This window comes from Macaca mulatta, chromosome 14, assembly GCF_049350105.2.
Source record: "Macaca mulatta isolate MMU2019108-1 chromosome 14, T2T-MMU8v2.0, whole genome shotgun sequence".
Classification (NCBI taxonomy): Eukaryota; Metazoa; Chordata; class Mammalia; order Primates; family Cercopithecidae; genus Macaca; species Macaca mulatta.
Window position 1 is genome coordinate 87,697,275 of NC_133419.1, and position 27,282 is coordinate 87,724,556.

The window sequence follows — 27,282 nt, forward strand, 5'->3', positions numbered from 1 at the left end:
TTTCTTTAATGTAGTTAAGGAAATATTTGTTCATACTTTGCTAAACCACATACCCCAATATAATCAGTAAATAAGCACTTACTTGACATAGTCCAAACAATGACTTACTCATTAGCTCTTATATCTTGCATTTATTCAATATTTATTATTTATCAGGTGTAAGTGGCAGAGGTATATTGGTGAAATAGAATCTATATTCTAGTGAGAATTGTAAATGAATACGTAGTTACCATTTAGTATGATAAATTGTGGCAGAAGAAGGATTCAGGTCGGACTCTTAACTTTTTGCTTGGACAAATGGTGGGTGGGAACACAGGTACAAGAACACTTATCTGCAAGTAAAGGTGAGATTGGCAATGCTTGTTTGCCAACTTGCTGGTTTTTATATAGAGTACGTATTTTTCTTCATTATCAAGTTAAGTGTATACTAGAGCAGTGGTTCTTAATTGGTGACATGTGTAGAATTCTGCATGGAATGCAGGGTTTTCATAACTTACTTATCTTGGATCCCCAGCATACCTACGAGTATGACATGCAGGCTCTGTTTTGTCTTTCCTGGATTATTCATCTCTAGCATTTATTACTGGCTTTAGTATTTCTGTTGCTTTGGGCAGCTTCGACCTCTGCTCAGTTTATATGAATTTAAGAAGTTTATATGAATTTAAGATAAAATCTATCTCTAAAGCATATGAATCTCTGCCTAAAGCATATGTGTCCTTCCTAAAAAAATTTTCATTAATGTAGTACCCAGGTTTTTCCCAATGATAAGTGGGAATTGAATTACCACTGAATTGAGAACTACTTTTGGGTGGGACTGGGGAGGAGGGACAGGTAGTGTTTTGAGAAAACAGCCTTATTTGTATTTAATGAACATCATGTATTTTAAGTTTACAGTTTGATGAGTTTTGGCAAATGTTTATAGTCATGTGACTATAAGCACAATCAAGATGTAGAATATTTTCTCTTCCTTAAAAAGCCCCTCTTTCCCCTTTGTAGTTTCTCTCCCCATGTCCTAGATCCCAAGCAGTCACTTGGTGGTATACCACCAAGTCATCAATACCACCAGTCACTAAAATTTTGGCTTTTCTACAATTCATATAAATGGATATATGTTTTCATTTATCTTGGGTAGATACCTAGGGATAGAATTGCTGGGCCTTATGGTAAGTGTATGTTTAATAAGAAATAAGTTTATAAGAAACTGACAAATTGTTTTAGAAATTGACTGTACCATTTTGCCTTCCCACCAGCAATATATGAGAGTTCTAGTATCTCCATATTCTCACTATCACTTAGTATTGTCATTCTTATTACTTGTCGCCATTCTAGTGCATGTGGAGTGGTATCTCATTTTGGTTTTAATTTGCATTTTCCTAAAGACTAATGATATTGAACATCTTTTTGTTGACTTTGGCTATTCATAAATATTGGTATGTGTATATATATGTACATATATTCATGTATATGTATGTATATGAATATATGTAGATTTTTTTGTTCAAGTATCTGTTGAAATATTTTGGTCATTTCAACTTTTTGGGTTGTGTAGCTTATTTTTGACTAGTAAGAGTTATTTATATATTTTGAATTTAAGTGCTTTGCCACATATATATTTGCAGATATTTTTTCAGAGTTTGTGTGTTGCTTGCTCTTTCTTTCTCTCTCTCTCTTTTTGAGATGGAGCCTCGCTCTGTCACCCAGACTGGAGTGTAATGGCGTGATCTTGGCTCATTGAAACCTCCACCTCCCGGGTTCAAGCGATTCTCCCACCTCAGCCTTCCGAGTAGCTGGGACTACAGGTGTGCATGCCACCATGCCTGACTAATTTTTTGTATTTTTAGTAGAGATGGGGTTTCATCCTGTTAGCCAGGATGGTCTTGATCTCCTGTCCTTGTGATCCACCTGCCTTGGCCTCCCAAAGTGCTTGGGATTACAGATGTAAGCCACCACGCCCAGCTGCTTTTTCTTTTTTTAAATTAAGTAATGGGCTATCATGGACAAACCATTTGACTGCAAAGAGCAAAAGGCTTTTAATTTTGATTAGGTACATTTTATCAATGAATTAGTTGTCTAGTGTTGTGTCACAAACCACTAAAAAATGTAGTGGCTAAAAATAACAGCAGTATTATTTTTGCAGGAATCTGTAGTCAAATAGTTTGACCATGACAGCCCTTACAGCTTCACTTGACTTTGGCTGATGTAGTTTGAAAGCTAAGGTCTGGAATCATCTGAAGACTCACTGACATGACTAGCACTTGAGCTTGGGATATTCAAATAGCTGTGTTTTAAAACAGTGGGGACACCTCTCTATATCTGTGTAGTTTCTCTTGGCATGGTGGCTTTAAGGTAATTGGAGGTACCATGGTGACTCAGGGCTCCAGAGGCATGATGTCTAAAGACAGTGAGAACACCAGGCAGAAGTCATTTTGCCTGTTATGACTTAATCAGCATCACTTTTCTACCTCCTATTTATGCTATAGTTACAAAGGCAGTTTTAAAGGTCCCTGGTACAAGGAGAGGGAATATGTATGGAGGAGAGTCAATGTCACATTTTAAGATACACATGTGGGATGGGATATATATTTTGGCGTGGGCATCTTTGGATGGTATAATCTGCAATGATGAAATTTTTTCTTTAATTTTTTTTATCCCCTAATGTAATATGTCTTTGCTCAAATCATGATCATAAATGTTTTTTGCAGTGTTTTTCTTCCAGAAGTTTTAAGTTTTGAGCTCCAACGTTTAAGTCTGTGATTTATTTTGAGTTAGTTTTTGTTATGGAGTGAGGTATGGGTTGAGGTTTATATATTTCCATTTGGAAATTCCATTGTTTCATCTCTGTTAGTTGAAGAAACTGTTGCTTCTCCATTGAATTATATTGGTATCTTTGTAGAAAATCAATTGGACATATAGTGTTGGGTCTATTTTTGAATTCTGACTATATTCCAATACCACACTGTCTTGATTATTTGAATCTTTATAGTCAGTCTTGAAATAAGTCTGCCAACTTTGTTCTTTTTTTTTTTTAACATTGTTATGACTATCTTGTATCCTTTGTGTTTTTTATATAAATTTTATACTCAGATTGTCATTTTCTGCAAGAATGCCTGTTAGGTTTTGATTGAGATTGCTTTGACTTTATTATCAATTTGAGGAGATTTGATAATATTAAATCTTTCTGTTTATGTACATAGCATATTTCTGCACTTTCTTAGGTTTTTAATTTCTTGCAGCATTATTTTTCAGTTTTTAGTGTTTAGATCTTTTACTTCTTTTGTTAAGCTTTATCCCTAAATGTTTAATATATTTGTATTCTAATGGAATGGAAATGTTTTCTAAAACTTCATTTTTAAATTGTTTTTTGGTAGGATACAGAAAACAATTGTGTATTGAATATGTACATTGTTTTTAATGAGTTGGCTAAACTTATGACTAGATCACTTTCTTAAACATTTCTTAGGATTTTTCTACCTACACAGTCATGTCCTGTGTGCATTTGGAAAGTTTTATTGCTTATTTCCCAATGTTTATTTTTATAATATCTTTTCCGTGTTTTATTTCACTGGGTTAGGGCATCCAGAAGAATAGCAAATAGAAGTGGTCAGAGTGGCCATCCTGACTTTATTTCTCACTTTAGGTAGAAAGTTGTTCACTTATAAGTCTGATGATAGTTGTCCCTTGTCAAATTGAAGAAGTTTCATTCCATAGCAGTGTCCACCCTGCAGACAGAAACTCTATTAGTTATTAGAACAGGAAAAATTTTAAAAATTTAATATTAAAAATGTAAACATTTAAAAGTAAAAAAATTAAAATATAACAAGAAAGGCAAAAACTCACAGTTCTTACATTATACAGCAGCAGTCTTTTATGTTTTGATATAAAGAAAAATTAGCTATTGAAAGGTGTCTTAATTACTAAAAGGGGTACAAGAGGAATCTAACGGATCTAGCAATAGGAGGTAAAAGCTAGGGGAGGTTAACAAATGAAGGAATCAAGGACTCGAGAGAGGGTCCTCCTCCCCAAACCCCCTCAGGCTTTTCTTCAGATCTCTTTAAAGGGAGTTTGTCACTCATGATTTGCTGGTAGAGTAGAAACTTGCTAGAGGGCATGGGCCACAGGTGGTCTGTAGAAGAGTCCAATCTTGCCAGAGCATGGATGAGCTAGAGCAGGTCTGTAGAAAATGCCTGCCATGTTGGTAGTGTTGGTAGAGAGTTGCCTAGGGGTGCAGCTGAAGCTACTGTGGAAATCATCTGCAGGAGGTTCTCAGAAGCAGCAACTAGTTTAGGAGAGCCTGGCTTGACGCTGTGGATGGAGTACTGTGGAAGCAGCCTCATGTAGCTGTGCTCTAAGTGCTGCTGGAAAAGGCTGATTTGTGTGAAAAAGATTATTTTGGTTTTTCCCTATCTCGATTATTATTTCATTTGCATTTTTCAAAAATAGTTATTTTTGGATATAGAATTGTGGGTTGACAATCTGGCATCTACTATTCGTGTCGAGAAGTCTGCCATTAACTGTATTTTCTCTCCCTAAGTATAAAGTGTCTGCTTTTAAGATTTTTTTCTTTATCTTTGGTTTTCAGAAATTTGAATATGATGTATCCATGTGCGAATTGCTTTGTGTGTTTTTCCTTTTTGGAGTTTTTGTTTGTTTGTTTGTTTGTTTTTTGAGACGGAGGCTTGCTCTGTCGCTCAGCCTGGCGTGCAGTGGTGCGGTCTCGGCTCACTGCAAGCTCCGCCTCCCGGGTTCACGCCATTCTCCTGCCTGAGCCTCCCGAGTAGCTGGGACTACAGGCATCCACCACCACGCTGGGCTAATTTATATATTTTTAAAAGTAGAGATGGGGTTTCACCGTGTTAGCCAGGATGGTCTTGATCTCCTGACATCATGATCCGCCCTCCTCGGCCTCCCAAAGTGCTGGGATTACAGGCATGAGCCACCGCGCCCGGCCTTGGAGTTCTTTTAGCTTCCAGATTTCCTCCTCCTCCTCCTCCTCCTTCCCCTCTCCCTCCTTCACCCCTTCCTCTCCTGTCCCTCTTGTACTCCTTTATTCCCGTTTACCTTTCCTTTTCCTCTTTCTCCTCCTTTTACTTTTCCTTCTGCTCCTTTTTTCTTACTCCTCCTCCTTTCTTCTTCTTTTCTTCCTCTTTTTTTTTTTCTTCAGTATTCAGGAGGTTTTTGACAATTATTTCTTTTCTTTTTTTTTCTTTTTCTGCCTCCTTTTCTATCTACTTTCCTGTTGGAGCCTCAGTTACATGCGTTGAACTATTTGATACTTCTTGGTCTCTGAGTCTTTCATTTCTCTTCAGTCTTTTTTTCCTCAGTCGTCTTCAAATTAGAAATGTCTAGTATCTCTTCAAGATCACTGATTGTTTTTCTCTGCCATCTCAACTATTCTGTTGAGCTCACCTAGCAAATTTTTATTTCAGTGATTGTACTTTATTAGCTCAGTTATTTCCATTTAGTTCTTTGTTATAGTTTCCTTTTTCTGTTGAAATTCCTTATTTATCCATCTATTAAATAACATATTGCCAAGAATTTTTTGAACATGTTTTCTTATAACTTTTGACCGTATTTATAACAGCTATTTTGACATCTTTGTTTTTGAAATGCAACACCTGGACCCATTTGGATTCGGTCTTCGTTGACTTTTTTCTCTTCTCTTCTCTTCTCTTCTCTTCTCTTCTCTTCTCTTCTCTTCTCTTCTCTTCTCTTCTCTTCTCTTCTTCCTGACTGTGGAGCACACTTTCCTGTTTTGTTTGTTTGTGTGTCTAGTTGTTTTTGATTGGAAATTGGACATTTTATGTTATATATTTCCAACTGGTCCTCCAGCCTTAGGTTCTGCCCTCTGAAACTTCAAGCCAGTAGGCTTTTGTTTTCTTTAACCTGAGCTGTGTGCAGCTGCAGAACACACTTAGTGAAAGGTGCAGCAAACACACAGCAGCTTTGTCTTTTAGGTGTAGAACCCTTTCTGGTTTTTGCCTGACTTTTGTCAGTCTCCTGAGTATTTCCCGCATGTATGCCAAATTAAGCAGTCAGTCAAGCTTTTGAGTAGAATTTATATTCAGAATTTGTGTCCCAGTCTTTCTGTGGATCTTTCCCCTCCAGAATTTCCTTCTTAAATTATAGTTGCTCTAGTTTTTGAAATTTGACATGTAACCACTTTGATGTGGTAAGGGTATAGTTTTCTGCTCTCAGAACCGCTGGGGAGTTTGGCGAGCACCCCTTGGCAAGAAAGGCAAAAACTCACTTTTTATATTATGCAGTAGTAGTGTTTCATGAGTAAATTCTGCTTGCATTTTGTTGTTTTTCCAGTATTTTAAATACTTTTGTCCAGATTTTACATTGTTTTCTGTGAGACGAATGATGTGACCTTTACCTCACCATTATTAGATGTTCCTGATAAATTTCTTTTAAAATTTCAAAACTAATATATGTACCTGGTTAAAAATATTGGGAAAATAGTATAGTATAAATTAAAAAAACTACAGAAATTATTAGTAGAGCTGTAAATTGCATTTGCTAAGTTACTGCTTATTAAAAAAAACAAACACAAGTAAATATTTACAATGAATTATCCTGATGAATGCATACCTATCCGAGTAGATAAATATGGTGTTTTTGTGTTAAATTAAATCAGTGGTTAGCATGCTTGTTTTTCCTAAAGGGCCAGTACATATTTTTGGCTATGCCTGCCATACAGTCTCTGTTGCAACTATTAAATTCTGCTATTATAATTTGAGAGCAGCCATAGACAATAGGTAAACAAATGGGCATGGTGGTGTGCCAGTAATACTTAATTTATATAAACAGGTGGCAGGCTGATTTGCCTGCAGGCCTTGCTGTTTTGAGGAAAGAAAGCCATTCCCTTCATGGGAAATGTTTGGTAATGTGAACTGCTGTTTCTCATCATGAGGGATTACTCCAAGTGTCAATTTTTCATTTGTGGTGAAGAAAGTATTACCTTTAATCTTCTAGTTGGGAATATACTTTGGAATTCAGTCTATCTAACTATAATGTTTTACTGTATATAATTTGTGTGTGAAAGTGTGTGTGTGTGTGTTTTCTGGCTGCTTTCAAGAGTTTTTTTTAAATTTAGGTTTTATAATTTTGTGATGTGTCTGGGTATGGTTTTTCTTTTTTATTATAAATTCACAGTTCATAATTGTGTACATTTATGGGGAACAAAGCAACGTTATAATCTTATGAGTACAATGTGGAATAATTAAATCAAGCTGGTTAACATATCTATTACCTCAATTACTTAACTTTTTTGTGGCAAGAACATTTGAAATTTACTCTCTTAGCAATTTGGAAATGTGCTGTACTCTATTATCAGCTGTATTCACCATGCAGTGCAATAGAACTCAAAAGAAGAAAAAAAAAAAGCCATATTTCTCCAGAGATTTTGTACCCTTTGATCACATCTCCTCATTTCCCCCACCTCCAGCCTCTGTAACCACTATTCTACTTTCTGCTATGGGTTTGATTGTGTTGGATTCCCCATATAAGTGAGAACATATGGTATTTGTCTTTCTGGGTACGACTTATATAGCATAATCTCCAATTTCATCCATGTTGTCTCAAATGTCAGAATTTCCTTCATTTTAAAGGCTGAATAGTATTCTATAGTGTAAATACCTCACCTTTTCTTTATCCATTCATCTGTTGATGGACACTTAGGTTGATTTCATAACTTAGCTATTGTAAATAGTTGCTGCAGTGAACATAGGGGTGCAGACATCTCTTCAACGAACTGATTTCAAATCTTTTGGGTAAATACCCAGCAGTGGGATTGCTGGATCATATGGCAGTTCTATTTTTAGTGTTTTTGAGAAACTTCTATACTTTTTTGCATAATGCCTGTACTAATTTATATTCCCACCAAGAGTATATAAAGGTTCCCTTTTCTCCATATCCTTGTCAACACTTACCTTTCATCTTTTTGATAAAAGCTATTCTGACAGGTGTGAGATGATACATCATTGTGGTTTTAATTGCATTTCTCTGCTAATTTCTGATGTTGATTTTTTTTTTCATATATCTGTTGGCCATTTGTATGTCTTCTTTGGAGAAATGTCTGTTCAGGACACTTACCCATTTTTTCAATTGAATTTTTTGTTTTCTTGCTATTGAATTGTTTGTGCTCCTTACCTATTTGGGGTATTCATTCTTTATTGGATGGATGGTTTGCAAACATTTTCTCCCAATCCATGGGTTGTCTCTCTACTTCATTGTTTTCTTTGCTGTGCAGAAGCTTTTTAGTTTGATGTAATTCCCATTTGTCTATTTTTGTTTTTGTTGCCTGCACTTTTGGGATCAAATTCAAAAAATCATTGCCCAGACCAATGTTGTTTAGTCTTTATCCTGTGCTTTCTTATAGTAGTTTTAGAGTTTCAGGCCTATGTTTCAGTCTTTAATACATTTTGCACTGATTTTTGTATATGGTGTGAGACAAGGCTCTAATTTCATTCTCCTATATGTGAAAATCCAGTTTTGCCAGCACCATTTATTGAAGACACTGTCCTTTTCCCATTGTGTATTTGTGGCACTTTTGTCAAAAATCAGTGGAAGCCATGTGTGGTGGCATGTGCCTATAATCCCAGCTACTCAGGAGGCTGGGGCAGGAGGATTACTTGCACTCAGGAGTTTTTTGAGATCAGCCTGGAGGAATATAGTGAGACTCAGTCTCAGAAAAAAAAATTGGTTGATTGTATATGAACCTGCTTTAGCCTCTGGAGTAGTTGGGAGTAGTGCACCACCATGCCAGGCTAATTGTTTTATTTTTATGTTTTAGAAAATAAGCGATCTTCCTACTTTAGCCTCCAGAGTAGCTGGGAGGCTATTTACATGTGCGAGCCACTCTACCTGGTGATTTTTGCTTTTCTATTCACAGCCATGATTAGCGTTCCTTTGTTTTTGGTTTTTCATTAATCCATCTCGTATTTTTACATTTGAAAAGGCAAAATTAGTATTTGTCAAACATCTATTAATCTCAAAAAGTGCTGTACTAAACTTTACCTTGGATTCAATGTTTTACACCCTCTAACTCCATTGAGTGTTTTCACATATATTAATACCTGCATTGACCACTTTCAGGCAGGTTGAAATTAACTGTGACCATCTTACAGACAAAATCAATGTGTAGAGAGTTTAAATGACCTGCCTAAGGTTGCCCAAGTAGTAAACAGTTGGAAATGAGATAACTAGAAATCTAGTTGCCTGACTAATAGGAAATAAATATCTGCTAAATACAACTATTTTTGTATTTATATTTATAAATTGCATGTTAAATTGACCCACTGAAATCTTTCTATAAGATGATGCCTACATGATTAAAGGTATTGTAAGATGATGATTGAAATGTATTATAATCATACTGCTCACACCTATAATCCCAGCACTCTGGGAGGCCAAGACAGGGGGAATCACCTGAGGTCAGGAGTTCGAGACCAGCCTGGCCAACATGGTGAAACCCTGTCTCTACTAAAAAATGCAAAAATTAGCCCAGCATAGTGGCGTGTGCCTGTAGTCTTAGCTACTTGGGAGGCTAAGGCACGAGAATCGCTTGAACCCAGGAGGCGAAGGTTGCCATGAGCTGAGATCATGCCACTGCACTCCAGCCTGGGTGACAAAGCGAAACTCCATCTTGGAAAACAAACAAACAAACAAACCACTAACTCTATATTAAGTGTATATTTCTTGTTTATTTTACTTACTGTATGTTGGTTTAATGAATTAAAAAGTATTGGACTATAGAAACATGAGTCTCTGTTGAATTTTGGTTATTTTCACTTTAGAAGTTACTCAAACTACCTCTGCTTACAACATTTTACATTGTTCCAAAATTCTGCTTTAATCTTTTATCTTGGCTGGGCGTGGTCACTCACGCCTGTAATCCCAGCACTTTGGGAAAGCTGAGGCGGGTGGATCACCTGAGGTCAGGAGTTCGAGACCAGCCTGGCCAACATGGTGAAAACCTGTCTCTACTAAAAATACAAAAATTAACCGGACATGGTTGTGGGCTCCTATAATCCCAGCTACTCGGGAGGCTGAGGCAGGAGAATCACTTGAACCCAGGAGGTGGAGATTGCAGTGAGCCAAGATCGTGCCACTGCACTCCAGCCTGGGTGACATAGCAAGGCTCTGTCTCAAAACAAACAAACAAACAAACAAAACTTTTAGTGTAACAAAAATTGTTACTTCTTTTTTAAGAGAAGAGGTCTCTGTATATTGCCCAGTCTGTCTTCTAACTCTTGGACTCAAAGGATCCTTCTGCCTCAGCCTCCTGAGTCACTGGGACTATAGGCATGTGCCACTGTGCCCAGCTAATTGTTATTGTTACTTTTTATTTTTATTATTACCAAACAGTGTGTGTGTATAGCAGAACATAGAAAATAACTAAAGAAGAAAATCACCCAGAGATTACTACTGTTACCACCTCAGCATGCATCTTTATAGATCTTTTTGATTTGCACACATATACACAAAAACATACACACAAAAGTCCAGTCCAGAAGTTTGCATTTATTACATCTAGGTTTTATGTCTCTTAAGTCTCTTACCTAGCACTGTTATTTAAAACAGTCTCTTGTTAACTTATGATTTTTTTTGAGACAAAGTCTTACTCTGTTGCCCAAGCTAGAGTGCAGTGGTGCGACCTCGGCTCACTGCAACCTCTACCTCTCGGGTTCAAGCGATTCTCCTGCCTCAGCCTCCTGAGTAGCTGGGACTACAGGCATGCACTACCATGCCCGGCTAATTTTCATATTTTTAGTAGAGATGGGGTTTCACTATGTTGGCCAGGCTGGTCTTGAACTCCTGACCTCGTGATCTGCCTGCTTCGGTCCCCCAAAGTGCTGGGATTACAGGCGTGTGCCACCACACACGGCCGTTAACTTATTTTTAAACAAGGACATTGTAGACAGTTATTTTCCCCTGTCACTGACATAGAATGAATGAATGTTTTTAGTATTAATCATCTTAGATGTAATAAAAACTCAAAAGAAAGAGTCATATCAATCAATAATTTGGTATAGGTAAATTTACAAATGCTGGGAATTAGCTCTGAATTCATTTTTTTTGACCCTTGTTAGTAGTTGTTTAGGTACAAGGAAATAAAAAAGCAATCTCTTTGGCAGAGGTCAAAAGAAAGTTGTACACTTCAGTACTTTCCCATAGAAACAAAGGAAGCTTAGCTGAATTGGCAGAATGCTATTAGAATGAGATATTCTTAAAAATGTTGGTGGGAAGAGCTGATGAAATAAATAAGTTGGGAACAAAGCATTGAATTTGGTATTCTTCTTCTACTGGAGAAGGTGCCGAAAAAGAATTTGATCCTCAGATTGCCTAGGGTTTTGAGACATGAGAAAGAACGTAATTTGATCTGGTTTTGAGAAATTATTGCACACTTTATTTTAAGTGCTTGCTGCCTCTACCTTTCCCCTTTTGCTCCTCAAATACATAAAGTAAGTAGCCTGACCTACAGGAGGACTGTTAAAATCATATCACTAGATTAAATAGAATTAAAAAAGAAACAGGAAGATTGAAGATGTAGTTTAATATACGTATCATTAAGAATAGAATAAATACAAGAACATAATGGGTGAGAAATGTATTTCTTAATAAAAATTTCTGAGAATAGATAGACCTTTCAACATTTAGTTATATATGCTTTAAAAAAAACTATCATAGTAAATTTATAATTTTTGTTTGAGTATGTGAATAACCCTTCGCCTGCCCATTATTGGCCTATTATAAATCTTTCAATGAATTGTGGGTTGGAGTTATATTCATATGTGCTGAATTTACAAAATTTAACAGTTTGCCTTAAACGTTTAAAAAATTTTCTAACTTAGCACCAACTCCCCCCATATCTTTGTGTGTGTGTGTGTATGTGTGTGTATGTGTGTGTTTATGCATGTGGAGAAATGTTCCAGAGATTCTTTCTTCTCATTTAAAAAAAGTTAGAAAAAATTTTGCTCTTATTTATAAATTACATGCTGTATTTTCCTAATGAAGTGTATAGCCTTGCTTAACTTTGTCCTGACAGTTTCTAAACTGTGAATCTTTCTATTTTTCTAATGCCATAACCAAGATTTGTGTTTTTCAACTTTAGCTGAGCGTAAGTACTACTTAGCGATTCTGTGTTCTATTTACTTACGTGTTCCTATACTCTTACCCCTGTCCTTATGTTAGTGTCTTTGTCATTCTCAGAGGCTTATTCTTTCTTCTAATTCAGAGAGGGAGGGGGAAGGGGAAGAGAAAAGGGGAAAATTTACACAGTGGGAGAGGGTCAGGGAAAGGGAGAGGAAGAGAGTTTAGTTATACTTGCACCTGCATCCTTTTAACACAGACAACAGATTGCTATGTATGTTCTTAATCCTGTCTTAAACAGGAATCTTTCTCAGTCATAGCCATTTTCCTTCTTGTATCTGTAAGTTCTTCCACCTTACTGAACACTGACTTCTACTTAGCCAGTAAAAACGTGTTTAAGTCTCTTCTATCCTACAAATATCCTGTTACCAATTTTCTCTCAACTGTGATTCTCGTTCTAGCCACAACTCAATCTCCTTCTTTACCTTTATTGTCAAACTTTTCACATTTACTTGTACAATTTGTATCTTCTCATTCAGTCCTCAACTACATTCTCATCTGCACTGCTCTATTAAAATTGTAAAGTATTTGACCTATTGGACACTTGATTACTTCTATAAAAGTTTTTTTCAAAATTTAATTAAATATTTACATGTAGTTTAAAAGTGAAATGGTGGCCGGGCGCAGTGGCGCACGCCTGTAATCCCAGCACTTTGGGAGGCCAAAGCGGGTGGATCACCTGAGGGTCAGGAGTTAGTGACCAGCCTAACATGGTGAAACCCTGTCTTTGCCAAATACAAAAAAATTAGCTGGGCGTAGTGGCGCATGCCTGTAATCCAAGCTACTTGGGAGGGTGAGACAGGAGAATCGCTTGTACCTGGGAGGTGGAGGTTGCAGTGAGCCGAGCACACCATTGCACTTCAGCCTGGGCAGCAAAAGCGAAACTCCATCTCAAAAAAAACAAAAAAGGTGAAATGGTATGCTGCAAAAGTTACAGAAAATAGTAGTATTATTTTCCACCCCTTCTAACACATGAATTCTACAGTGCAGAGGCAACCGCTTATAGTCTTTGCCTTATTTCCTCTGTTGCTTTGTTATATCTAGATTAACTTACCTACACTGTTATTCTTGTTTTGGTTTACACATTACTGACTTTCTACTACAGAAGATGGGAATTTGGTTTTCTTTACACTCAAGGGTGGTGTGGGGATGTTCACGATATGGTAATACATAAATTTTGTTTAAAATAGTATTTAATGTTTAGCATATTCTGTTCCAGCTGTGTGACAATTACTCATAGCCGAGCCATTGTACAACTTGTCTTGCTACCTTATGTTTTTTTCATAGTTAATAACTGCCTCACTTTTTATTTGCCTAGTTTCTTTGTACCTATTACTAACTCACTTCCTAACTTTGTGACATAAGATTCCTTTCAGTATTATCAAGAACACCTACTAATTTTTCAGTTATATTTTTCCCTCTGTGGAGCTTCATCATTTGTTGAAGTTTGTTGTTTTGTTCCCGTCTTGTCTGACTACTTGGGACTTCCATTTACCTCTGTAATTTGTTGAATCCCAGTTGTCTTTTTGGATTTACTCTGTATTTTACTGAATGTGGCTGGGAGGTAGATATTTTTAGATCTTGCAAATCTGGAAATATTTTTATATTATCTTCACAATTAAGAGTTTGATTAATACAGATTTCTATGTGAGAAATTGCTTACCTTTCAAATTTTAAGGCATTATTTTATTGTCTTCTAGTTGCAATTATTGCTGTTGAGTAGTCCTGGGTTGTTTTGATTCCTGTTTCTTTGTTTAATGAAATTTCAGGATGTGGTTTAACGTGGGTCTCTAAAAAATCACGGTGCTGAGTATGGGTGCTTAGCAGGCTCTTTCACTTTGGGAATTTATATCCTTGTATTGAGAAATATCCTAGTGTAATTTTGTATCCTCTACTCTGTTTCTTTGTTTTTCTGTTTGAATTCCTGGAAGAGTTTCTCAACTTTTATTTGGAATTTTTTTTTACTAAAATTTATAGTTTTGCTATTATAATTTCTTAGAGTCCTTCAGCTCTCTAAAGTGTTCCTTTTCTTATAACATACTATTCTTGTTTTATGGTTGCAATGGATGTGTTTTTGTGTGTACTTTTCAGAAATTTATTTTGATCTTCCATTTATTTATTCCAAATTTCTTTTTTGTGTTTATTTTGCTCTGTCTTTCATGTTAAAGGAATTCCTTAAATGTTTATTGATTCTTGTTTGTCTTTTTATTTAAAAGTTCCTTTGAAGCTTATTGGAAGCTCACTGTTTTTATTTGTGGGTCTTTACCTATTTCAATGTGTAATTTCCAAAAGTTAGCATCGTGTGGGTCTTTTTTCTTGGGCTGTTTTTTTTTTTTTTTTTTTTTCCTAGAGAGGGATCCTCTTATTAGCTACCTTGAGAATGGGAAAGTGGTTGGGATATAAGCATAGTTCCACTGCTTTTGGATCAATGGAAAGAGATACAGTAGGTGGTGAGTTGGGATGGATGGTGGCCTAACATTCGCTATGTATGGTTTGACCTAACATCCCGTCGTTACTAGTATGGTGTTTCACTCCTGTCCTAATTATCCTAACTCTGGTTTATTCCCTTTAGAGAATCTTCTCTTGATTTGAGAGAAGTGATTGGTGTTTAACCGGGCAGACAAGAAGAGAGGAGTCTAACTCCTTTTTAGACTGTTTTGCAGCCAGTCCACCAGTTCTCAGTCTTACCTGCATTCTGGCCTTCTGGTGCCTTTCTATTGATGCTTCTAATTCCTAAGGTTCTGCTGAACAAATTAGCATGTCTTCTGACTCTTCAGAGAGTGAAATTATGGCTACCTTTGTACTGTTAAGTCTGTTACTCTCTTGTTCATACTCCAAAGTTTCATTGATATTTTTTGTGTTCTGTCAACTCCCTTATTGTGTTCTTTTTTTCTTTGTGGTTTATACTCCTTTATTTCCTTCTGTCATTTTTGTAGTATTTCTGGAAGGAGTAAAGTTAAGTCTGTATGATCACTGTAGTATATTTAACGTAATGGCTTTTCTTCATTTTGAAATTCTTTACTCTTGACTTCTAGGATTTTATTTTTCTGCAATGCCTTCTGATTCTCATGTTACTTTTTTTTTTGAGATGAATTTTCACTCTTGACGCCCAGGCTGGAATGCAATGGTGCAATCTTGGCTCACTGCAGCCTCCACCTCGTGGGTTCAAGCGATTCTCCGGCCTCAGCCTCCCAAGTAGCTGGGATTACAGGCATGCACCACCATGCCTGGCTAATTTTTTGTATTTTTAGTAGAGATGGGTTTCACCATGTTGGTCAGGCTGGTCTCAAACTCCTGACCTCAGGTAACCCACCTGCCTCGGCCTCCCAAAGTGCTGGGATTACAGGCATGAGCCACCGTACCGGACCCTTATGTTACTTTTGAGCCTTCCCTGCTGTATCCTTTTCTTTTGCCTCATTTTATATGTTGTTATTTCCTATTGTTCTTTTGTTCTCTTTAACTTTCTTGATTTGCCTCATCAAGGTTTCTGGTTACAACCAACTCTTTATACATTGATGACACCAAAATGATATTGATAGTTCTTACCAATACCCTGAGGTCCAGTTCCATAATATCTGTTAGGCATCTTTTTATATACATCTCCCACATATATCAGTTTCCTTACCCCTTCTCCAGTTCTCCACCTCTTGTACCCCTGGATTTTATTAGATGTATGTTTAGTTTTTAAATTTAAAATTCTGTGATGTTTCTAGTTTATAAATTCTTAAAATTTATGTTTAGTAGAGCATCCTTCGATTTACATATTTTTGATTATTAAAGGTTAGAAATGCATTCCTTTTATGCTAGGCTAGAAAAATAAAAGCACCTATTGAACAGAGGAACATGCACCCTCTTCTGGTCTCAACCATCATGCAGTCTCAACCATCTCATGCAGTCTTTTTCCTTCAGCCCCACTGGCCATCTTATTTGTCCTCAAACATGCCAACTATGATCCTACCTACAGGCTCTTTTGGTCTTTTGACTAGAACCTTCTTTCCTCCAATTTTCAAATTAGTTGATACGTTGAAATCTTGTAGAGGGGATTTTGGCAAATAGTAAGTATTGAGTTAGGGTCAGCAATTATTACTGTCATTATCATTGTAATATCCATACTGGCTATTCACTTTATGGTTTCACTTAGTTTCTGTTCAAATTATCTTCTCCTAAAAGAGGCCACCCTTGATTTACTCTATTTAAAATATCCCTTCTACCTCATTGTTCTTCATATACTTATTATGCTTAAGTTTTTCATTTCCCATATTCACATGCATATGACTTACTTATTTCTGTATTTGTTTGCTCCCACTGTCCCCTAGATGTAAACTCTTTAAAAATAAGGGCATTGTCAAATTGACTCTGTTGCTAATTCCTTCAATTTGCCCTTTACAGTGCTTATGAAATAATTGTTCAATAAATTCTAGACTAACAAATCAATATCCTTTTCTTTCTGTATATTACAGTGTTCTACACTCTATCAATGGATTTTCCATTAAATTCTCTTTAGGTACAATCCTAAAGAATGTTTTATTAGGGTCTAAATCCTCAGCAATTGTAAGATGGGGAAGCATTGGAAATAGCAATAACTATTTTTTTTTAATTGCGGTAAAACATATACAATGTTAAATTTACGTTTTAGCCATTTTTTGTGTGTACAGTTCACTGGCATTAAGTAAATTCACATTGTTGTGCATCCACTACTACTATCCATCTCCAGAACTTTGTCATCAAACTGAAACTCTATGTCCATCATATAGTACATCCCCATTACTCCTCTCTCAGCCTCTAGTAACCACTGTTCTACTTTCTGTCTCAATGAATTTGACTACTCTAGATCCTTCATATAAGTAAATCATTCAGTATTTGTTGTTTTGCTTCTGGCTTAGTTCAGTTAGCATAATATCTTCAGTGTTCACCCATGTTGTATCCTATATCAGAATTTCATTATTTTCTAAGTCTGAATAATATTCCATTGTATATATAAACCATATTTTGTTTATTAATTTATTCATTGATGGAAACTTGGGTTGCATCTACATCTAGGCTGTTGTAAATAATACTACTGTGAAAATGGGTATGCAAATGTCTCTTTGAGAGCCTACATTCAGTAGTTATGGATATATATCCAGAAGCAGCGTGACTGGATCATATGATAATTCTGTGTGTAATTTTTAAAGTAACTGCCTTACTGTTTTCCACAGCGGCTGTGCCATTTTTCATTACTATCAGCAGTGCACAAGGGTTCCAATTTCTCCACATCCTTCTCAACACTTGATATTTTCTGTCTTTTTGATAATAGCCATTCTAATGGATGGGAAGTGGTATGTCATTGTGGTTTTGATATGTATTTCCCTAATGATTAGTGATGTGGAGCATCATTTCATGTGCTTATTGGCTATTTGTATATGTTCTTTGCATAAATTTCTGTTCAAGTCCTTTGCCCATTTTTAAATTGGGTTGTTTAGTTTTTGTTGTTGGGTGGTAGGAGTTCTGAATATACTCTGGATATTAACTCATCAGATATGCAATTTGCAGGTGTTTTCTGTTTCATGAGTTGTTTTTAAATTTTGTCGATAGAGTCCTTTGATACACTAAAGTTTTTAATTTTTGGTGAAATCCAGTTACCTATTTTAATTTGTTTGTTTTTTTGTTTATTAATTTTGAGACTGAGTTTTGCTCTTGTTGCCCAGGCTGGAGTGCAGTGGTGCGATCTTGGCTCACTGCAACCTCCATCTCCCGGGTTCAAGCGATTCTTTTGCCTCAGCCTCCCCGGTAGCTGCGATTACAAGTGTGTGCCACGATGCCCGGCTAATTTTTGTATTTTTAGTAGAGATGGGATTTCACCCACATTGGCCAGGCTGGTCTCGAACTCCTGAACTCAGGTGATCCACCCGCCTTAGCCTCCCAAAGTGCTGGGATTACAGGCGTGAGCCACTGCGCCCGGCCTATTTTTAGTTTTGTTGCTTGTGCTTTCGTTGTCATATTCAAGAAATCGTTGTGAAATCTAATGTCATAAAGCTTTTCCCTTATGTTTTCTTTTAAGAGTTTTATAGTTTTAGATCTTAAATTTATGTCTTTGATCCATTTTGAGATGATTTTTGTATATGGTAGAGGTAAAGGTCTAACTTCATTCTTTTATTTGTGGATGTATAACTGTAATAGGTCCATTGCGCAGTATGTGTAGCAAGTCAGTACACCAAGACACCAGATTGCAGCAGAGACAGATGTTTAATTTTAGGGCCACTGACTGAGGAGATGAGAGGAAACCTTAAATCCATCTCCCCGTGGAGTTTGGGGCTAGAGGTTTGAAGATTTTTAGGGTGTGCTGGAGTTTGGAGATGGTTGGTTAGTCCAAGAATGCAGGATGAGGTCATGGGATGTGGAGATGAAGGAACTGTATTCTCATGCTGATTTGGTTCCACTTTGGGGATCTTTAAATTGGTTGGTGTCAGCTGTTCTACTGGAATTCAGGATCTGCTTCAGTATTCCAGATGTTGAATAAGCAAAAGCCTTACGATTCTAACATCAGAGACGCTATCTATCTTTAAAAAAATCTTACAACCCTAGTGTCAGAAATTCTATCTATAGTAACAATGGGTATTCAAATGGAAAGTATGTACTGTTTCTAGACTTTTGCTTACAAGGAAGTGGGTCAAAGTGCAGCTGATTTATGCTTAATTATAACTATATTTCTATTCAAAATTCTTGTTAAGCCTGTGAGGACAGCTTCATGGATTTCCAGTTTTTTTAAGTACTTTTGAAAAGATTGTCCTTTGCCCACTCAATAGTCTTATTATCCTGATCAAATATCATTTGACCATATATGCAAGGATTTATTTTTGGGTTCTCTGTTCTATTCCATTGTCTTAAATGTCCATCTTTATGATAGTACCAAATATTTTTGATTACTGTAGGTTTGTACTAAGTTTTGAATCAGAAAGTGAGTCCTTCAACTTTCTTCTTCTTTTTTCAAGATTGTTTTGTTTATTTGGGGTCCCTTAACGTTCTATATGAATTTCAGGATGGGTTTTTGTATTTCTGCAAAATGTGCCATTGGGATTTTAATAGGGATTGCATTGAATCTGTAGATCGCTTTGGGTTATATGGTCATCTTAATAATAAGTATTCCAAACCATGAGCACAGGATGTCTTTTTATTTATTTGTGTCTTCTTCAATTTCTTTCAGCAATGTTTTGTTGTTTTCAGATTACAAGTCTTTCACTTCCTTGTTTTATTTTTCCCTAGGATTTTTTTGATGCTATTGTAAATGGAATTTGTTTCTTAATTTCCATTTCTGATTGTTCATTGTTAGTGTATAGCGAGCAATAACTATTTTGGGGTTAATTAAGTAATGTCACTTAATATATGACATTACTAAATTACTTCATCTCCTCTCTGTATCTTAGTAACAGATAAGTGATTTGAACTAAATTCAAATGGAAACTAAATTCAGAATAAATGATAACTTCCAAATTGAACTTAAATGCTAAATTTGAACTTAATTTTTGTTCATTAAACTAAGGTTTAAACTTGTCTAAGCAAACTAATTTGAAACTATAGTCCTGGAAGAATACCAAATTATCAAAATAACCATTTGAAACAATTAAGTTTGAACTCTTAAAAGATTGTGATAATGATATTTCTGGGGTATAATTTATAACTTCTAGCTCTTAGTGTGCCTTGTAGATAGTTCTCTAGTTGCATTTCTTTTCTCTTTTCTTTCTTTTTTTCTCTTTCTTTCTTTCTTTCTTTCTTTCTTTCTTTCTTTCTTTCTTTCTTTCTTTCTTTCTTTCTTTCTTTTTAAGACAGGGTTTCACTCTGTCATCTAGGCTGGAGTGCAGTGTATCAATCATAGCTCACTGTAGCCTTGAACTCCTGGACTCAAGTGATCCTCCTGCCTGAGTAGCTAGGACTATAGGCATATACCACTTATTGATGGTTGCCTAGAAGTTGCTGGATATATAATAGTTTTGAATGTTGTTCACATTTAGGGCGTGGGATATACAATTGAGGAGAGATTATAGATTATATATTTTTGCTGTTTTTTTTTTTTTTTTAAATTTACAGGCCACAGAAACACTATTCAGAATGGGTGTAGCAAGAGGAGCCATCACAACATTAAGAAATGGAGAAGTAAGATGATAATTTTCATATAGTTATTAGTTGTTAATTTACAGTTTGCGATTTTTAGAATATAAAATGTGATGAAATCTATGATGCTTTGTCTAAGAAATAGAGAGATATCTGGTATATATAATATTGAATGTACCTGAACAAATCCATTTTAATTCATAGTCATATTGGAGCCAGATCTTAGGTTGAAAACAAATTACTGTCTTTTTACCTTTAGTTATCAAATATCTTTACTCTTAAAAAATGACATTTTATTAGTAACTTCTACAAATGTTTTTAATGAAAAAAGAACCCCTTACCTTTTGCTTTCTTTCTATTTTGTGTTATACAGGACTGATACTTATTTCTTAAGATAAAATAATTTGAAATGTTGAAATTTACCACACGTGGAGAGAAGGGAAGAAAGAGGGAGAGGGAGAGGGAAAGGGAGAAGAAAGCTGGAGAGGATTTTTGTCTGCAGATGCTAAGTTTTGACTTTTTAAAATGCTCCTGTCAATCCTTTAAAAGATTTTTCTATCACCTCACATAAATTTTCATTTTAAAATTATTACCAGCTTAATTACCACTCTGTCTGCTCTTTCTTTATTTTCTCCTTTACTAATACAAATTTAGGTTGAGGCCAAATGTAACACCACGTTGTTATGTTCCTTTTTCTGTTCTATTGGCAAGTACTTAAGGCTAAAATACAGATCTCCCTATTTTTGGGGAGGTGGAGTTTTGCTATGTTGCTTAGGCTGGTCTTGAACTCTTGGCCTCAAGCGATTCTCCTGCCTCCTGCCTCAGCCTCACAAAGTGCTGGCATTACAGGCATGAGCCACCATGCCTAGCCCTTACAATTCCCTATTCTTGAATTAAGTTTGATGTTATTTAATGTAATATTTATAATTTAGAAACCTAAATATTTAATAGTGGAAGTATCTAAGGAGTTAAATAAAATTGTATTACTTCATAACTATAAATGTGTTGGTTGATGTATTTGCTCATTAGGCAGAAATGTGCCAACATTTGAAAAGTATGTATACTCTAAATATTTAATTTTGTATTGGCAAATCACCTTGGTATAATTTGTAACATATATTTTGTCTATACAGAAAGACTTAATTGATCCCTTTGTATTCTCAAACATTGAAGTATGTGGTGTCATTTTGAAAAAAGAAAACTTACAGCAATATAGTCAGACATAGTAATCTACCTATAATGTCTAAAAATGAATTTCAGATTTTACTAATTACTGTATTTTTTTTTCATAGGGTGGGCAATGAACTGTTGAACTTACCTTCTTTTATAGGATGGTTAGGGAAATGTATGCAACACAGTTGTATAAGTAATCATCTGAGGATATCAACACATTGGATATATACTTATTTTACTTAATGGGGAGGCAATAGTTAAAATAGCTGGCTTTTGATCCATTTTTCTACTAATTATTAGGTGTTGTTCCATGTGGCCAACCTGGTTAACAAGTATTACTGTCAGATAAGTGTTTAAGCACTCTCTGACCTCCAGTTTCTATAATGAGGTTAAAAGTGTAAGATGCACATATTTTTCTTACATTTTAAGAGCTCTGAAAATGGAATGTGTCTTCTAATTAATGGCACCTCAGAGTTACCATCTGCTATTCTTCACATTTTAATGTCTCTAAAATTAGGAAATTTCTTTTTTTCCCCACTGACTTTTTTGGTTCTCAGGAAATTTGTCTGTGGTATGTTAGGGTTGATAAAATAATATTTTATGGTTTAAAAAGTACAGAGTGATGTGTGGCAAGCATTTGTTAAATGGTAGTTAGGATAGGCCACTAATTAGTTTTAATTTCATGATTTGATTTTTGGAAGTAGAAGAGACAAAACAAAACAAAGATATTACTGAATACACACACACACACACACACACACACACACACACACACACGCCATAGATTTTCCGAGATGGTGGGCTAAATGCTATGGAAATGGGTGCCATGATTCCTGACTTTAGAGGAGCTTACTCTCTGATGGGGGAAATAATTCTATCAATACTTGGAAAAAGGAAAAAGTCTGGGAGAGTGTGGAAATACTTTGTTTAGCTTGAGTCTGAAACTAACCAGTGTCCCGATTCCACTTGGATTGTGTTAAATTTAAACTGTGTTTTAGTATTAGGACAATGGTAGATAATCTGTTTGAGAGTAGGATATAAACTAAAAGGTTAATAATTTAAGGGATTATTTAAAACACAACCTGAAATCATTATATTTATCAATATTGGAAAATTTATAATATGCTAAGGGAGGAAAGCAGCAAGTGGTTAATTTATTTGTCCTAGGCCTTTTAAAAAAAATGTACTAGGCCAGTACTGCAAAAATATTTGTTAGGCAGGGATTCATAGGTAACCTTATGACGAGTGTATCAGGTAAGAGAAAAAAAGTTGGTATATCCAAATTCCAAAAATATCGGTCTTTCAGCGAATTTATCCATATGCATGATGACAATAAACTTTGCATGTTTCCTCCTCCCTGTTCTGGCTTTAATGCTGTATTTTGTCTACTTACTGGACACTTCTGCTTGGATATTTGAAGAAATTTTGAAATGGGAGAACATTTTCCCCTTTCTGAAAGTAAGATAGTCTTTGAAGGTGTTTAAAACTTATTTTATAGGTTGTAATGTATTATAGGAGGTCTTAAGCAGAGGAGCGATACTTTATCTTTTAAAAATCCTCCTCTTAACTCTCCAAGGGAGAAATTACACTGGTCATCTTACAGGTAAACTGAGGCTTAGAAAAGTTAAACATTTTGCCTGTGGTCAAATAGCTAGGAAATTGGAGAGCTAGGATTTGAACCCTTGTCTCCAAAGTTCATTGATTCTACTATGCAATATAATTGCCCTCAATGTACAATAATTCATTTACTTAGACTTTAAGGTGTAAGGAAGGGATCCAGTTTCAGTTTTCTGCATATGGCCAGCCAGTTTTCCCAACACCATTTATTAAATAGGGAATCCTTTTCCCATTGCTTGCTTTTGTCAGGTTTGTCAAAGATCAGATAGTTGTAAATGTGTGACATTATTTTTGAGGCCTCTGTTCTGTTCCATTGGCCTATATATTTGTTTCGGTACCAGCACCATGCTGTTTTGATTACTGTGACCTTGTAGTGCAGTTTGAAGTCAGTGTAGTTGTACTGACAGTGTAGTGTAGTTTGATGCCTCCAGTTTTGTTCTTTTTGCTTAGGATTTTCTTGACTATATGAACTCTTTTTTGGCACCATATGAAATTTAGTTTTTTCTAATTCTGTGAAGAAAGTCAATGGTAGCTTGATGGGGATAGCATTGAATCTATAAATTACTTTGGGCAGTATGGCCATTTTCATGATATTGATTCTCCCTATCCATGAGCATGGAATGTTTTTCCCTTTTGTTTGTATCATCTCTTATTTCCTTGAGCAGTGGTTTGTAGATCTCCTTCAAGAGGTCCTTCACATCCCTTGTAAGTTGTATTCCTAGGTATTTTGTTCTCTTTGTAGCAATTGTGAATTGGTGTTTGCTCAAGATTTGGCATTCTCTTTGTCTATTATCAATGTGTAGGAATGCATGTGATTTTTGCACGTTGATTTTGTATCCTGAGACTTTGCTGAAGTTGCCTATCAGCTTAAGGAGATTTTGGGCTGAGACAATGGGGTTTTCTAAATATACAATTATGTCATCCGCAAACAGAGATAATTTGACTTCCTCTCTTCCTATTTGACTACCCTTTATTTCTTTCTCTTGCCTGATTGTCCTGGCCAGAAATTCCAGTACTATGTTGAATAGGAGTGGTGAGAGAGGGCATCCTTGTCTTGTGCCTGTTTTCAAAGGGAATGCTTCCAGCTTTTGCCCAGTTAGTGTGATATTGTCTGTGGGTTTGTCATAAATAGCTCTTATTATTTTGAGATATGATCCATCAATACCTAGTTTATTGAGTGTTTTTAGCATGAAAGGGTGTTGAATTTTATCGAAGGCCTTTTCTTCATCTATTGAGTTAATCATGTGGTTTTTGCCATTGGTTCTGTTTATGTGATGGATTACGTTTATTGATTTGCGTATGTTGAACCAGCCTTGCATCCCAGAGATGAAGCTGACTTGATCATGGTGGATAAGCTTTTTGATGTGCTGCTGGGTTTGGTCTGCCAGTATTTTATTGAGGATTTTTGCATCGATGTTCATCAGGGATATTGGCCTGAAACTTCTTTTTTTTGTTGTGTGTCTGCCACGTTTTGGTATCAGGATGATGCTGGCCTCATACAATGAGTTGGGGAGGAGTCCCACTTTTTGTATTGATCGGAATAGTTTCAGAAGGAATGGTACCAGCTCCTCTTTGTACCTCTGGTAGAAATCAGGTGTGAAGCTGTCAGGTCCTGGGCTGTTTTTGTGTGGTAGGCTATTAATTACTGCCTCAATTTCAAATCTTGTTATTGGTCTGTTCAGGGATTCGACTTCTTCCTAGTTTAGTCTTGGGAGGGTGTATGTGTCCAGGAATTTATCCATTTCTTCTAGATTTTTTTAGTTTATTTGCATAGAGGTGTTGATAGTATTCTCTAATGGTAGTTTGTATTTCTGTGGAATCGGTGGTAATATCCCCTTTATCTAATTTTTTATTGAGTCTATTTGATTCTGCTCTTTTTTCTTTATTAGTCTAGCTAGCGGTCTATCTATTTAGTTGATCTTTTCAAAAAACCACCTCCTGGATTCATTGATTTTTTTGAAGGATTTTTTGTATCTCTATCTCCTTCAGTTCTGCTCTGATATTAGTTATTTCTTGTCTTCTGCTTGCTTTTGAATTTGTTAGCTTTTGCTTCTCTAGTTCTTTTAATTGTGATGTTAAGGTGTTGATTTTAGATCTTTCCCACATCTTCTGTGGGCATTTGGTGCCATAAATTTCCCTCTACACACTCCTTTAGCTGTGTCCCAGAGATTCTGGTACGTTGTGTCTTTGTTCTCTGCCTTACTTTCATTATTTACTGAGTAGTCATAGAGGAGCAGGTTGTTCAGTTTCCACGTAGTTGTGTGGTTTTGAGGGAGTTTTTTAATCCTGAGTTCTAATTTGATTGCATTGTGGTCTGAGAGACTGTTATGATTTCCGTTCTTTTGCATTTGCTGAAGAGTGTTTTACTTCTAATTATGTGGTCAATTTTAGAATAAGTGCGATGTGGTGCTGAGAATGTATATTCTGTTGATTTGGGGTGGAGTGTTCTGTAGACGTCTATTGAGTCTGCCTGGTTCAGAGCTGAGTTCAAGTCCAGGACATCCTTATTAATTTTTTGTCTCATTGATCTAATATTGACAATGAGGTGTTAAACTCTCCCACTGTTTTTTTGTGGGAATCTAAGTTTCTTTGTAGGTCTTAAGGACTTGCTTTATGAATCTGGGTGCTCCTGTATTGGGTGCATATATATTTAGGATAGTTAACTCGTCTTGTTGCAGTGATCCCTTTGCCATTATGTAATGCCCTTCTTTGTCTCTGTTGATCTTTGTTGGTTTAAAGTCTGTTTTATCAGAGAGTAGGATTGTAACCCCTGCTTTTTTTAGCTTTCCATTTACTTGGTAAGTCTTCCTTCATCCCTTTATTTTGAGCCTATGTGTGTGTTTGCACGTGAGATGGGACTCCTGAATATCGATGGGTCTTGACTCTTTATCTAATTTTCCAGTCTCTGTCTTTTAATTGTGGCATTTAGCCCATTTACATTTAAGGTTTATATATATATATATTTTTTTGAGACGGAGTCTTGCTCTGTCACCCGGGGTGGAGTACAGTGGCCGGATCTCAGCTCACTGCAAGCTCCACCTCCCGGGTTTACGCCATTCTCCTGCCTCAGCCTCCCAAGTAGCTGGGACTACAGGCGCCCGCCACCTCGCCCGGCTAGTTTTTTTTTTTTTTTTTTTTTTTGTATTTTTTAGTAGAGACGGGGTTTCACCGTGTTAGCCAGGATGGTCTCGATCTCCTGACCTTGTGATCCGCCCGTCTCAGCCTTCCAAAGTGCTGGGATTACAGGCTTGAGCCACCGCGCCTGGCCTAAGGTTAATATTGTTATATGTGAATTTGATCCTGTCATTATGATGCTAGCTGGTTATTTTGCCCATTAGTTGATGCAGTTTCTTCATAGTGTCGATGGTCTTTATAATTTGGTATGTTTTTGCAGTGGCTGGTACCTGTTTTTCCTTTGCATATTTAGTACTTCCTTTGGGAGCTCTTGTGAGGCAGGCCTGGTGGTGACAAAATCTCTCAGCATTTGCTTGTCTGTAAAGGATTTTTATTTATTTTTTGCTTATGAAGCTTAATTTGGTTGGATATGAAATTCTGGGTTGAAAATCTTTTCTTTAAGAATGTTGAATATTGGTTCTCACTGTCTTCTTGCTTGTAGGGTTTGTGTAGATATACCCGCTGTTAGTCTGAGGGACTTCCCTTTGTTGGTAACCCAACCTTTGTCTCTGGCTGCCCTTAACATTTTTTCCTTCATTTCAACCTTGGTGAATCTGACAATTATGTGTCTTGGGATTGCTCTTCTCGAGGAGTTTCTTTGTGGTGTTCTCTGTATTTCTTGAATTTGAATATTGGCCTCTGTTGCTAAGTTGGGAAGTTCTTCTGGATAATATCCTGAAGAGTGTTTTCCAACTTGGTTCTATTCTCCCCATCATTTTCAGGTATACCAATCAAACGTAGGTTTGGTCTTTTCATATAGTCCCATATTTCTTGGAGGCTTTGTTCTTTCCTTTTCATTCATTTTTTTTTTTTTTTCCTGATCTTGTCTTCATGCCTTATTTCATTAAGTTGATCTTCAATCTCTGATATCCTTTTTCCACTTGATCAGTTCAGCTATTGATACGTGTGTGTGCTTCACGAAGTTCTCATGCTGTGTTTTTCAGCTCCATTAGGTCATTTATGTTCTTCTCTAAACTGGTTATTCTAGTTAGCAATTCCTCTAACCTTTTTTAATGGTTCTTAGCTTCCTTGCATTGGGTTAGAACATGCTTCTTTACCTCAGAGGAGTTTGTTAGT

At 36.2% G+C, this 27,282-nt stretch overlaps 1 protein-coding gene across 7 annotated transcripts in view; it reads left to right on the top strand.

The window, feature by feature from the left end:
- Window positions 1-27,282, top strand: part of TMEM135 (transmembrane protein 135) — a 262,469-nt gene that overhangs the window by 86,030 nt on the left and 149,157 nt on the right. For 6 of the 7 annotated variants that reach the window (XM_077964170.1, XM_077964168.1, XM_015115383.3 and 3 more), the window contains one exon: window positions 20,218-20,283. The exons of the other annotated variant lie outside the window; for it this stretch is intronic. In XM_077964170.1, coding sequence (XP_077820296.1) covers window positions 20,218-20,283 — 66 coding nt within the window. The remainder of the gene's footprint in view (window positions 1-20,217; window positions 20,284-27,282) is intronic. 7 annotated transcript variants of the gene reach the window in all.